The sequence below is a fragment of the Neovison vison genome, chromosome 5, assembly GCF_020171115.1.
Source record: "Neovison vison isolate M4711 chromosome 5, ASM_NN_V1, whole genome shotgun sequence".
Lineage (NCBI taxonomy): Eukaryota > Metazoa > Chordata > Mammalia > Carnivora > Mustelidae > Neogale > Neogale vison.
This window is the reverse complement of record NC_058095.1, coordinates 31,195,921-31,209,304: the sequence shown is the minus strand read 5'-3', so window position 1 is coordinate 31,209,304 and position 13,384 is coordinate 31,195,921. Positions and strand designations below refer to the sequence as shown.

At 41.7% G+C, this 13,384-nt stretch overlaps 1 protein-coding gene across 1 annotated transcript in view; it reads left to right on the top strand.

Moving 5' to 3' along the window:
• The window catches only part of MYO1D (myosin ID), a 345,116-nt gene that overhangs the window by 137,901 nt on the left and 193,831 nt on the right, over positions 1 to 13,384 (top strand). Inside the window, exon 15 of the mRNA XM_044248397.1 lies at positions 4,164 to 4,330. Within this exon, the coding sequence (XP_044104332.1) occupies positions 4,164 to 4,330 (167 nt within the window). The remainder of the gene's footprint in view (positions 1 to 4,163; positions 4,331 to 13,384) is intronic.

The window sequence follows — 13,384 nt, the reverse complement described above, 5'->3', positions numbered from 1 at the left end:
ATATTGCCTTTTGTTGTCTTGAGCACAGTAACCAGTTATTTTATTACCTCTGTCTGATAACTCCAATTATCTGGATCCCTGCAGGTCTGTTTATTTGGTATGTTTTTGCTGTTTCTAATCCTCATTATCTTGGTTCCTTGTGTGTCTGGTTAATTTTTATTTTGCTCCCAAATTATATTGGCAAAATTATTTCTAGAAATAACTGGAGACCCAAGTTTATGTCATCTTTCTCCAGTAAAGATTTACCTCAGTCCCTTTTGGGCAGCTAAGAGCACTAGTATTTCAAATAAGCTATTCCAGTTTCAAGTCCCCGTGAGGTCCTGCCTGCTTCTGACTCACACTCATTGCTAGTGGTATTCCAGCCCAAAGTGAGAGGGGTTTGTTTACCCATAACCTCCTTTTCAGGCCCTACTCTCTGATCTCTTTCCCACTAGCCCTATGAGGCTATTAAAACTACTCAGACCCCATCTGCTTTCTTCGGAGTTGGCAGATTCTCCTGGGGAAAAGGAGACAGACCTCAAACCTGGAAATCTCCATTGCATCCTCCTCCTCCTAGATTATGGTCCCATCATTTAATTCTCCACCGTCTTTAAGCAGGTGTTTTTTTGTGTATTTTAATTGCCTGTCCTAGCTTTCCCCAGCATAAGTGCTTGTTTAAATTACCTAGTCCATCATTACTAAAGTGGAAGTCCTAATACTCTCTTTTCATAAATTAGGTTATTAGGTCCAGAGAGACTTTAACAGAGTTAGCTAAGAGCAGAGACAACAAATTCTCAAGTATCCTGATTCCGTGTGATGCTAATTCTGTTACACCACTGCTAAGTGTACAGATAGATATAGTAGCGTTTTGGTATTTGCTGTGCTTAGTGACACTTCTCGCAGTTTATTTGTCAAGCAGTAAAGGTCTCGTATTCCAGGAAACTCGCAGAAAATCCTCAAGTATACAGTACATCCTCCCTGCCTTCCCCATCCCATTAGGTTTGTTTTAAATTTATTTAAACTTTTTTAAAAAGTGAGCCACAATCTCCCCATATAAATCTTCCATCTGAAAACCATTAGATTCATGAGCATGTGGTCACCTATCACTATTTTCTAAGGTAAGACTCTGCTTGTAGTTATAATAATAGCACATCTCTGCTTAATACCTAAGCCAGGGATTAGTGTTTCAGAAGAGGGAAGAAGTATCAGTTGTCCACTAATAAGTAACAAGTCACCCTTAAATGTAGTGCCTAGAACAACAGCAATTTATTGTGTGTCTCATGATTTGGTGGGTTGACCAGCCAGTTCTGCTGGTCCCTCACTGGGGCACACCAAACGGACAGGTGTAGTCAGCCGAGACTGGATGGTCTAAATGCCATGACTGGCTGAATGACTGGAGAACTTGGCCTCTTTCTTCTTTTAGTTTGTAGTCCTGGGTTTCTTCACGTGATGGAAGAAGTGTTCTAAAAGTTCACAGCACCTGAGGCTGAGTCTCCGCGAGTAACCCAGTATCACTTCCGCCATATTCTTTTGGTTAAGACAAGTCACAGGGCCAGCCCTGATCCCAGGAGTAGGGTGGAAAATTCACCTCTTGCTGGGAGGTGCAGCAAAATATCATGGTCCTGTCTTTAAAGCTGCTCCACTGTGATGAAAAAAGGCAGGTGTGGTAGGCAGAATAATGGCCTCTGCATTTCAACACCAGTTCTCAGACACTGATGGACAGAGTGTCCTACAATTCAGATCAGTTCCAATACTAACTACCTAGAACAGCCAGATGAAGAGATGCACCCAGTAACAAGATCAGGCAGGTCTGGACATCTGGAGACCAAGAGCTTCTCTCTCCAAGGAGATGGGTTATATCACCACCAGCACCCCCCCACCCCTCCACCCCCACCCCCGCCCCGTACACTGATAATGTTCATCAACCAGAAAGCTCTTTGGAGCTGTGGTATCTGAGTTGTTTGTTTTGTTTTGCTTTGTTTTTAAATAAGGGTTTTAATTACATAAGCTTGATTAGTTAAATCATTAGCCCATGATTGGACTCAACCTCCAGCCTTCCCTCCATGGAGTTCAGGCTGCTAAAAGTCCCATCTCTAATCCTGTGAAGGGTTTTTGTAATGTTCACCCCCCATCCTAAATTTGTGTGGGAACTGGGCAGGAGTTACCACATTAGCATAACCAAGACAGTCTTACCACTGAAGAAATTCCAAAGGTTTTAGAAGTTCTGTGCTAGGAACCTGTGACAAAGTCCAGATGGAGAGAGAGAGATTTTATTTTATTCTTCTTCTTCCTCTTCTTCTACAGCATCCTACGGTTGTCCATGCCCTAATCCCCAGAACTTATAACCATGTTATGTTGCATGGCAAGGTAGAATGAAGTTAAGTTTACTGATTTCTGAATTTAAAGAGATTATCCTGCACTATCCAGGTAGGGCCTTTGTAAATTTAAGAGTCCTTCAAAGGAAAAGAGGAATGCAGAAGAGTCAGAACCAGGGAGACAGTATCATTTGAAAGACTTAACAGGCCATTACTGGCTTTCAAGATGGAAGGAGACCACAGGCCAAGAAATGTGGGCAGCCTCTAGGAGCTGGAAAAGATAAGAAAGTGGGTTCTCCTTAAGAGTCTCTAGATGATCAGAGCCCTGCTGACACCTGGATTTTTAGCCCAGTGAGACCCATCTCAGACTGCAGACCTCCAGAGTTCTGTGGTTTAAGCCAACATAAATTCGTGGTGTTATAGAAGACTCCTCTGTGCTTCAGAGCCCAAGTATAACACGAAGACCGAGTTTGGGATGAAGAGGAGTGAGAGCTTTCTTGCTTCACAGGGCAAAGGTAGCTGCACAAGCCGTGGCCTTCAGAAACTGCAGGCCCTTAGGGGGAGTGGTTTATAGGGAACTAGAGGATCCAGCCGGTTTTGACCGGAACTGTGTAGGCGCTACCAGCCTCCTTCATCACGTCTTTAGGGTGGGACCAGTTCCTGAAACAAAAGCCTAAGAGGAGTGGAGGGGAGCTTTATGGAAGAGAGGAAAAAGAGTACTGCTAAATTGAGCTTGGCTGAAGCATTAGTGCGGCCATTTTGATTTTTGTTCAACTTTGTGCTCTTAAGCGGTGTCTGTGGTAATCCACTGTGGCAGCAATAGGAAACGAACACAGCAGGGTCTAGAAAAAGGGGGAAAGTGGCATTTTTTCCATCACGGAAAGCAGCGTGATAAATCTGCCCTTGGAGCTTCCTGTGTAGATGTTGAAAATTCACTCTGTTCAGAATGCAGGTAACTTCACATTCTTCAAATCTTTCTTACTTCTTAAATTATTTACTACTTCTTTTTACCACCAACCCTCATTAGAGCTCAAAATGGCCTCATTATCTACAGAGGACTGTGTCTCTTAATTAAAGGGCATCTGTGGGTCTGATAGGTAATAGATGAGAGAAGGGACAGTAACTCTTTGCTCTGGTAAGTAGGATACATTTGACCTCCTTGATTTCTGCAGTGAGAATGTGTTACCTTCAGCAAACCAGGATCCATCTTATGCAGGCACAGTTTTATATTTAAAAGGAATTGTGATCTAATACATGGTATAAAACTTAATTGGCCCCGAGGGAGGGATTTCTTGGTAGGCTCTTGCTTAGAGTCAGTGACACCTACAGGATGTTTTGTGACTTCTCTACTTGTAAATTTTAATCTCTTTTTCAAAAGCACAAAATAATGTGATGATGATGGTGATGGTGATGGCGGTGGTGGCCATGATGGTGGCTGACACTTATGGAGCACTTACTGTGTGCCAGAGCTGTGCTTACATTTTATGTTCTTCATTGCAGGTCATCTTTTATCATGGCTCCTGCCTCTTTCTACTAAATTACTCTTTCCATTCCTTTTTAACCATCTTTCCATAAATACTACACATAAACTCAATGTTTATACATCTCAATTATTTGCTCCTTTGTTTTATCCCCTTTCTGCAGTTCCTGTGAATTCTAAAATCTAATAAATCAAAATTTTAGCTAGATGCACAAGCACTCCCAATCTTGAAGGGAAAGGAAGAATAACTACTTTATCCACAAGTATATGTCTGAGAAATTAGAGGCACTGAGCTTAATTTGACACAATTAACACTAATTACATGTTAGAGTCCTTAGTTTGGGATTTTTCTCCAGTGAAACGTACCATTTGCTGATTTATTTCTTTAGGAGCCGTATTATGTACGTTGCATCAAACCCAATGACAAGAAATCCCCACAGATATTTGATGATGAGCGCTGCAGGCACCAAGTAGAGTATCTTGGACTACTGGAGAACGTGAGGGTGCGGCGAGCAGGGTTTGCCTTCCGGCAAACGTACGAGAAGTTTCTTCACAGGTGAGAACACACTAAAGAATCCTGACAGACGTGGACAAATCTGGAGTCCTCCCCATGTAGGACAGTGCATCAGCCTATACTAAATAGTCCCAATATTTCTCGAACGAGTAAGAGTCGAGGGAACGCCAACTATGAAAAACTCACTCAGCAGAAGAATCTCCCTGAGCTTATGATTTATGGACCATGAGAAATGATTTATTCTGTGGGGGGAAAAATGTGGGCGTTGTAGTTTGGTAAAAAGAACCTAGTTTCAGAATCATATCTGGGTTGGAATCCTGAGTATGCCACTCATTTTCTGTGTGAACTTGGGCTAGACCTTTAATATCCTTGACTCTGTTTCTCCATCCGTAAATGAGTTTAATAACACTACCTCATAAGGCTGTTTTGGGGAGGATTACATTAACCTAAGGAGAATAGCTAGGTGCGTGGTACTTAACAGACGTTCAGTTAGTGCTGCTTATCCTTACCAATATTAGTCATTATCATAATGACAAAATATTAAGCAGTTAATCATGGAGACCATGCAGTTGGTCTACCTGGTTTGAATCCTGGCTTTGCCATTTCTTGGCTTTTTACCATGGGCAAATTACATTATCTTTCCATGCCTCTGTTTCCTCATGTGTTAAAAGGGGGGGTAATAATAGTAACTACTTTTTAGGGTTGCTGGAGAATTAAATGAGATTCTTTGTATGTATGTGTGTGTGTGTGTGTGTGTGTATTTATGTATCTATGTATATGTATTATGTATATATGTATGTATCTGTATGTATCTATATGTATGTATGTATGTATCTATATATGTATGTATATATATGCATGTATGTATCTATATATATGTACATAAAGCAATTAGAATGGAACCTAGCATATAGAAGTCATTCAACATGTGTAAGCTCTCATTGCTGCTGTTATTTATTGTTGGTAATGATAATGATAGTTGACAACTGGGACTCAAAGTCCCTTTAAGTTCCATCTGTTCATTAATCTAAAAATATTTATTGAACATTTCCTGGGTTCTAGACTACAGATACCACAGAGTATGAATAAATAGGTAAAATATTAGATGCTTGGAAGAGTGTCTAAGGAGATCATGGTGGCAGGAGGAGCTAGCCACACGACTATCAGCGGGAATAGCAGGTGGGGCAGAGGAACAGTGAGCAGAGGCTCTGTTGTGGTAGTGAGCCTGGTGTGTTAGGTAGCGAGCATAGCCGTGTGGTTGGAGGCTGCTCAGTGACAGGGCAGGGGTGTGAGGTGAGATCAGAGAGGTGGACAGAGGCCAGATCATGTTGAGTTTTATAATCCAGACTAAACAGTTTAGATTCGGGCTAAATCTGGCAGGAACCCATTGGTGGGTTTTAAGCAGGGAGCAACGTCATCATATGGCTATCTGAGAAGATGCTGTGGCTGCTGTGTGAGTAGGAAGCAAGGAGACATTTAGGGATGTTACTGCGGGAGCCTGGGAGAGGGGGCTTCGAACAAGAGAAAATTGTAGATGCAAGGGTAGCAGATGGATTTGGGATACATTTCAGGGGAAGGTTGAGCAGGCTTGCTCATGGGTTAACTAGATAAGAGAGGAACAGAGAGAGGAGTGAAGGATCACAACTCGACTTTAGCATGGGTAAGCGTAGATCATCTGCCGAGACAAGATTGGGTAAGAGAGGCTGGAGGAAGAGGTCATGGAACAGGAGCAAGGATGGAGTCAAGATTTGTCTCTTGACTTCTAGGTTTGAAATGGCTACTAAAAATCTAGGTAGAAATGTTAAGTGAGCTATTAAATACACATATACCAGAAAGTAGTGCAGGTTGGAGATAGATATGCTGAAGTCATTAGTCTACAGATGACATAGAGAGTCTTAGAACTTTCTATAGAGAAGACAAGGAGGCCCATTCAAGCGCTGAGGTTTGTGTTCTGACATGAAGGAACCACCAAAGAGAAGAAAAGGAGCCACCAATGAGACAGAGGAGATATCAGAAGAAGGTTATGTCAGAAGCCAAGAGAAGATGGCATTTCGAGAAGAAAATGTACTTACCATATCCCACATTGCTGTGCAGTCAAGTAGTCAAGTAAGACACAGGTAGAAGCTCCAGCATTTGATCTGGCAACATAGAGGCCAAGGGAGAAAAGTCTGGGCAGAGCCTGATTTGAACAGGTTGGGAAGCGAAGTGAGAAGTTGGCTGCCTGTAGACAACTCAAGAATTTGTGCTGTGAACGAGGACAGGGAAGAATGGGAGCAGGAGTGGGATATGAGGTCAGGAGACACTAGGAAACATACAGAGGGAGAACCCAGAAACACAGGACTGAGGGAGGTCCTTGTCATCATCATAATGTCCTTGAGAAGGCAAGGCTCAGAATCCCACGCACAGGTGGGGGGTTTGTCAGCGTCAGGTAGGAGCTGGGACACTCCCCCCCCCCACAGCAACAGGACAAGAGGCAGAGAATATGAATACAGCACAGAAAGGCTCAGAGGTCAGCAGATGGCAAAGATGATGTTCCAATCTGATTGCTTCTGTTTTCTTAACCGAGCATGAGGCAAGGCCAAAACGGGGGAGTGAAGATAGCGAGAGGTTGTGTGGAGGTTTGAGGGTAAGTGGCAATACTCATTTTTGGAGAGTGGGAAAGCACAGATTTGTGTGGTAGGATTGCCCGTCAGGAAGATCCAAGTGTCCTTGTGAGATCTGAGCTTAGCCATGGACAGTGAGACCATCAGCATTATTAGTTTGCTCTGCCAGTGTTCAGCTACTTTTGCACAGCAGTGAAAGGGATTGCACTAAATGAATAAAGTGCAGTAGCCTGGAAAATTTGAACTTCATTTTACACTAATCAAAAGGTTATGCTCAAAACTTGCCATTTTCCTTATTGAAATCACACTGTTCTTTAGATTTGGTTTTTCATTTGCTTACTGAGGCTGCAGAGTTGGAATGTTTTCATAAGTAGCGATGTTTTTCTTCTGAGTCTCATTTTCAAACAGTGTCAAATTATGTTAGAAGGATTGCTAGTCCATTGTTATTACCCTTAGATTTCTAGCAACTGCTCGGTCACAGAATTTGGTTTTTTGTTATCACCCATAAAAAAAAATCAGACATTAAATATTGGAATGAGCTGGGTGGGACTGGGTAACTCTGCAATGCGGCTGAACAGAAAATATTTTATCATGAGACGGGAAAGCCGTGGCAAGTAGCTGGGATAAGAGAATAGTAAGCAAGCCTGACTTGGAGGAGACAAGGAATTTTGCAAGTGCATCCACATCTTTTACATTCAACTCAGGAGGTTTTGGTGTGTTTGTTTCTTGGCATGGGAGACGTGCTGTAAGGATCGGAATTTGTTTTCTAGTACATGCATGAAAATACAATAGAGGAGATTCAAAGGAACCTGTGAATTTCAAATATGGAGGTCTTAGTGACATAAGCGTAAATCCATTCTACTCCAAGAACATCCCCAAATAATGTAAATTATGTTTCTTTAAAACCAAGAAAATGCACAGCCACACTCTGGAATCAAGAAGGGGCTTGAGTCTTAATGAACTTGGAAATGCGACTCCCTCCCAAATACGATGTGAAGCAGATGTGAAGACTAAGGTGTAAGCCAAGGTTGCAGTTTTAAGGAAGGACTGCCTTTGCCGCTCAGGAAACCATCCTGAATGTACTATCTCTGTGGAGTTGGCCATGGCTGCAGCACCAGGAGATGGCCGCAATGGCCAGAACAAGGGACATGTCAGTGGTTGCAAGGGGGACATTGTAGCATGATGGCCGACACTCTTGAAGCAAAAGTCACCACGTACAAGAGCCAACGAAGGCCAAGATATACCCAGAAGGGCTCTGTGGAAGTAGACAAGATAGCGGTGAAACATCTAAGAAGTACCAGACCTTGAAGAAGAGACAGTAAACCCAACAGATGCCAAACCTTACCCCCGAGGAACCAGAACAAGGAGTAAAGGGCATTGGAATAAGCCTATTTAATATTTTCAGAGAGATAAAGGAAAGAATTATGGTCCTAGACTAGGAATATAAAGTCAGAAAGAATAATTAGAGATTTGGAAAATGAAAATCAGATTAAACAAACCTGAAGAGAGCACCGTCCATCAGTAGGAGAATGAATCAGCAATGGGTCACAGACTCACACAGTGGCTGCTAACCAGCGTTAAAGGGGGCGACTGGCTGATACAGCAACATGAACGAATAGCACATGGTGTCAATGAAGGATAGTCACCAAAGAACACATACTGTATGCTGCCACTTACAGGAAGTTCGAGAACAGATAGAAGTCAGAACCATGGTCAGTTCTGGAGTGGGGGAACTGGTGGGAAGGGGGAAGGAGTCACTCTCTACGGTTAAAGGGATGTTCTGTCTCTTGACGGGCTGTCAGTTTGATGGGTATACATTTTTCAAAACTTGTTAAACTGCATACCTAAATGTGTGTTTTTGACTTTGTGTCAGTTTTACCACAATTTAAAAAATTAAACTAAACCTCTTTTAAAAAGCACATTGGTAAACTGGAAGATCAAGTTGAAGCATTCTTGCCGATGTCATCACAAAGACAGAGATGGGAGAAACTAGAGCTCAGGCAGTATATAAGGTCGGTCCCGGAGTGCCAACAGCCGCTCATGGGAGCACCCGAAGGGAAGGAGAGAGAGAAGAGGGGAGAAGCACTGTTGGAACAAGTAGTGGCCAGGAATTTTCCACAACTGAAAAAAGACAGAAATCTTCAGATCGAAAGAATACACTGAGGGGAAATCATATGAATTTTTTTAAAAATGAAACTAAAGATTTTATTTATTTATTTATTTATTTGACAGAGAGAAATCACAAGTAGATGGAGAGGCAGGCAGAGAGAGAGAGAGGGAAGCAGGCTCCCCGCTGAGCAGAGAGCCCGATGCGGGACTCGATCCCAGGACCCTGAGATCATGACCTGAGCCAAAGGCAGCGGCTTAACCCACGTATATTATGTTCGGTTTTAGAGTGTTAGAGATAAAGGGAAATACTTAGAGCTCCCGAGAAAAGACAGAGTACTGCCGGGGAATGAGAACCATACAGATGTCAGACTTCTCATTAGCAACATTAGACGCAACTAGACGAAGCAGCAGTATCTTTATGGTGAGAGAGGATGAACTTCATACTTGGAATTTTATTTCACGCCAGGACGCCTGGGTGGCTTAGTCAGTTGAGCGACCATCTCTTGATTTTGGCTCAGGTCATGCTCTTGGGGTCCTAGGATGGAGCCCTTCATCAGGCTTCATGCTCAGCGGGAGTCTGCTTGAGGATTCTTTCTCTCTCCCTCTCCATCTCTCTCTTGCTCTCTGCCCCCCCCACTCGCAATCTTTCTCTCAAATTAAAAAAAAAATCTTAAAAAAAAGAATTTTATTCCATGCCAAATTATCATTCCAGAATGTCAGTACAATAAAAATATTTTCTGACATATATGGGCTCAAAAAATTTACCATTCAGAGATGCTCTGAAAAATCTTCTAGACCAAAGGGAAACATAAATGTGGAGGAGAAAAATGGAATGCAAAAAGTAATATTGAACAAATAAAGCAGTGAAACTTTTTGTTAAGTGTAAACATGTATCCGTTTTAAGTGGGAAAAAGTCTTTGGTAAAAATCTGGAACAAAAATGAAAATTGGAGGGAGGAGTACAAAGTAAAGACTTTTGTACTGTTTATGGGAAGGATATAGATGATAATTAACTAAACAGGAAAAAACAAGCATATATTTTCATATAAATATATACTTTTTATATATTAAAATTTTTATTTTTTTATATATATTAAAAATTGTAAGACAGTGTTATTAATGGTGGCTAATGCTTGTGAATTGCTCACTGTATATCCCAGGCATTGTTTTGAGGGCCCTACCTGTAGTGTAGTAGGTAGTAAGTCACTGGAGGGGACAACCAGGTAAGGAGAAGATGGTTCCTCCCATTTTTATGCAGATGAGGAACCAGGCATGATAAGGTGAGTAACTTGCCCCAGGTCTCAGAGCCTAGTTGAGCCAAGTAGGAGCCCTGTTTCAACTCAGGCAGCTGCCTCCAGAGCCCACCATCAGTGCATTCCCTCACTATTGAAGGGATGGCTTTCAAATCAAAAGACAAGATGAAATAAAGAAAACTCAGTCTATCCAAGAGAAAAACGGTAAAAAGCAACAGTGAGAAGGCACACCTAATAGAACATGTAAAAGGAGTTGAGATATTTGTCACATTCATAATCACAATAAACGTGTTAAACTTACTCTATACAAGACAGAGTTGTAGAAAGTCAGGTCTTACGTAATTGATGATTGTGTAAGTCGAGATTAGGTCCTCTCTAGTCATCTAGGAGGGGTGCTGTATGAGGCAGTAGGGTATGCATCTGGGAAAATAGCCTGTTTCTACTACACAGACTGTTTATCTTCTGCTTTACATAAAATGAATTTGTTCAGGGGTGCCTGGGTGGCTCAGTGGGTTAAAGCCTCTGCCTTCGGCTCGGGTCATGATCCCAGGGTTCTGGGATCGAGCCCCACATCGGGCTCTCTGCTTGGTGGGGAGCCTGCTTCCTACTCTCTCTCTCCGCCTGCCTACTTGTGATTTCTGTCTGTCAAATAAATAAGTAAAATTTTTAAAAAAAATGAATTTGTTCAGATTGAGAAATGACTGTGTTATTTTACAATCACACCAGTTGAACTCATTAACAAAAACTGTGGGACGTGGGTTAGGATAGACAGTGTGTATTGATCTAATGATTCTGTTGCTGGCGAGAGAAAAAGTAACATTTTCCACTGTAAATTTTTGCTTTTAGATTCTGCAGATTTTTTGAAGCTAGGTTTGAACCTTCATTTTTACTTGTCACTTTATTTTTATTCCTTTTATCAAAAAAAAGCGAGAAGGATTTTAAGTGCTCTGATAACCTTAAAAGCTGCTCAGGCCTTTCAAAGAGATAATACTAGTTGTCAGGAAGCAGATGAGTTCAGCTTTTTTAATTCACAAGTTCAGGATGCTGGTTTGCGGGAGAACTGGGGTCTTGCTATTTGACCATTTGGAAGAAGGGAAGAACACCTTGGCTGAGCCGTATGGTGGGGCTCGCTTCTAGCTTCTACAGTATGCCGAAAATTTCAAACACACCGTGACTACCTGTATGATAGCCCAAATGTTGACTCTTACTCTAGTGTTACAATGAATTTGGGGTGATTCTGATTTTGTTTCCTTTTTTCAAGTGATACTACCTCTCTCTTCATTTTTGAACTCTTTCATTCAGTTTCTGTTTATCTCCCAATCTGGCAAGTGAGTAGGTTTTTAAATATATAGCAAGGAATAATGGGGGTTGATGGTTGATGAAAGGAGGCAGTCAAAGACTAAAATAAGCAGGAGCCAGCCTTTGAAGTAGTAGATGAAAAAGCATTCCAGGCGATGGGAACAACATATGCAAAGATTCTAAAGCAAGAAAGAGGCAACCGCACTACAGAACCCTAAAAAAGGCCAATGTGATTGGAGTATAGGGCTGAAGGCAGAGAGCAGTAAAAGATGAAAATGATGTAAGGCTTTCTAGAAAAGTCCTGTGGCAGCTGAACTTGCGGAATGAATTGGGGAGGAACTGGAAGACAATCCAGGAGGCTATTGTAGTAAGCTTGACGGTGTCTTAGATTAGGATTGTGGCAGTAAAGATGAGAATTGCTGAATTTTAAATATATTTTAGAGGTAAACCCAATAGGATTTGATGATGAATTAGAGGAAGAGCTGACAGAGAAGAGAAGGAAGCAAATAAAAATTCACAGGATTATGGCTTTAGTAAGTGTGGGCATTGAGCGGGGAAAGTGAAAGAGAAATGTAAAGTGCCTTGAAAATTTATGTAGGCATTAGATGTATGCATTTAAACTCAGAACTCGGAGCTGGGCTATGGAAAATTCATGAATTGAAAACTAAAGTGGGTGGAACAGAGGAGATGACTTGGGGATGTTTTACATGGAAGAGGACCTGATATGAGCCTTAGGGGACTCTCAACATTTGAGGGTCCAGTAATGGAGGAGCAGTGCCAGAAAATGATATTGAGAAGAAATATCCAGAGAGACAGAAGGATATCAGGGAGATTGTGCTGCCATGGAAGCTCAGAGAAGAGACATTCATCAAGAAGAAGGGATCAGAAGCTATTTAGGTATCTCAGCAAGAAATGTGTGAAGCCCAAAGAAGACCATTTAAAGACTCCCAGGAGGCACAAAAGTAAACTTGAACAAGTGGAAAGACATCCCTTGTTCTTAGATAGGATGATTCAACATCATAGATAATTCATTAAGCTTAATGAATTTAATGTGGGAACCCACTAAAAATACCAGCAGGATTGATCTTTCTTGTGATTGTTTTCCCCCTGGAACTATGAAGATTGATTCTAAAATTCATATAGAAAAATAGCAGGCAGGAATAGCTAGAACAGCCTTCTCAAAAGGAAAGGAGGAGGAGAGACCACCAGATATTAAAACATACCTGGGGGCTCAGTTGGTTGGGCAACTGCCTTCAGCTGGGGTCGTGGGATCGAGCCCCACGTCCGGCTCCCTGCTCAGTGAAGGAGTCTGCCTCTCCTCCCTCTGCCTCTTCTCCTGCTTATGCTCTTTCTCACTCACTGTCTCTGAAATAAATAAGTAAAATCTTTTAAAAAAAGAAAAAGACATCTATGATTAAAACCACAAAGGACTGATGCACAGATGGACAGACAGCAATGAAACAGACCAGAATGTGTAGAAATACCATGAAGTAATATGTAATATGTGATGTATGTGATATGTAATATGTGATGTAATATGTGATTGAAGTGCCCTATTAAATCACTGGGAAAAAGATGAGACGTTTTAGTAAATAGTGTTGGAACAACTGGGTGGCCCCTTGTCAAAAGATAAACTGGATCCATACCTCACGCCATATACCAAAATAAACCCCAAGTGGGTGAAAGATTTAAATGTACACGATGAAAACATACGACTGATAGAAGAACACACAACCGATAGAAGAACACGTAGGTGAATTACCCTGTAACCTGAATGGGAAGAGGGCCTTTCTTGTATGGATTAAAATTCTGATGTAATATATGAAAAAAATT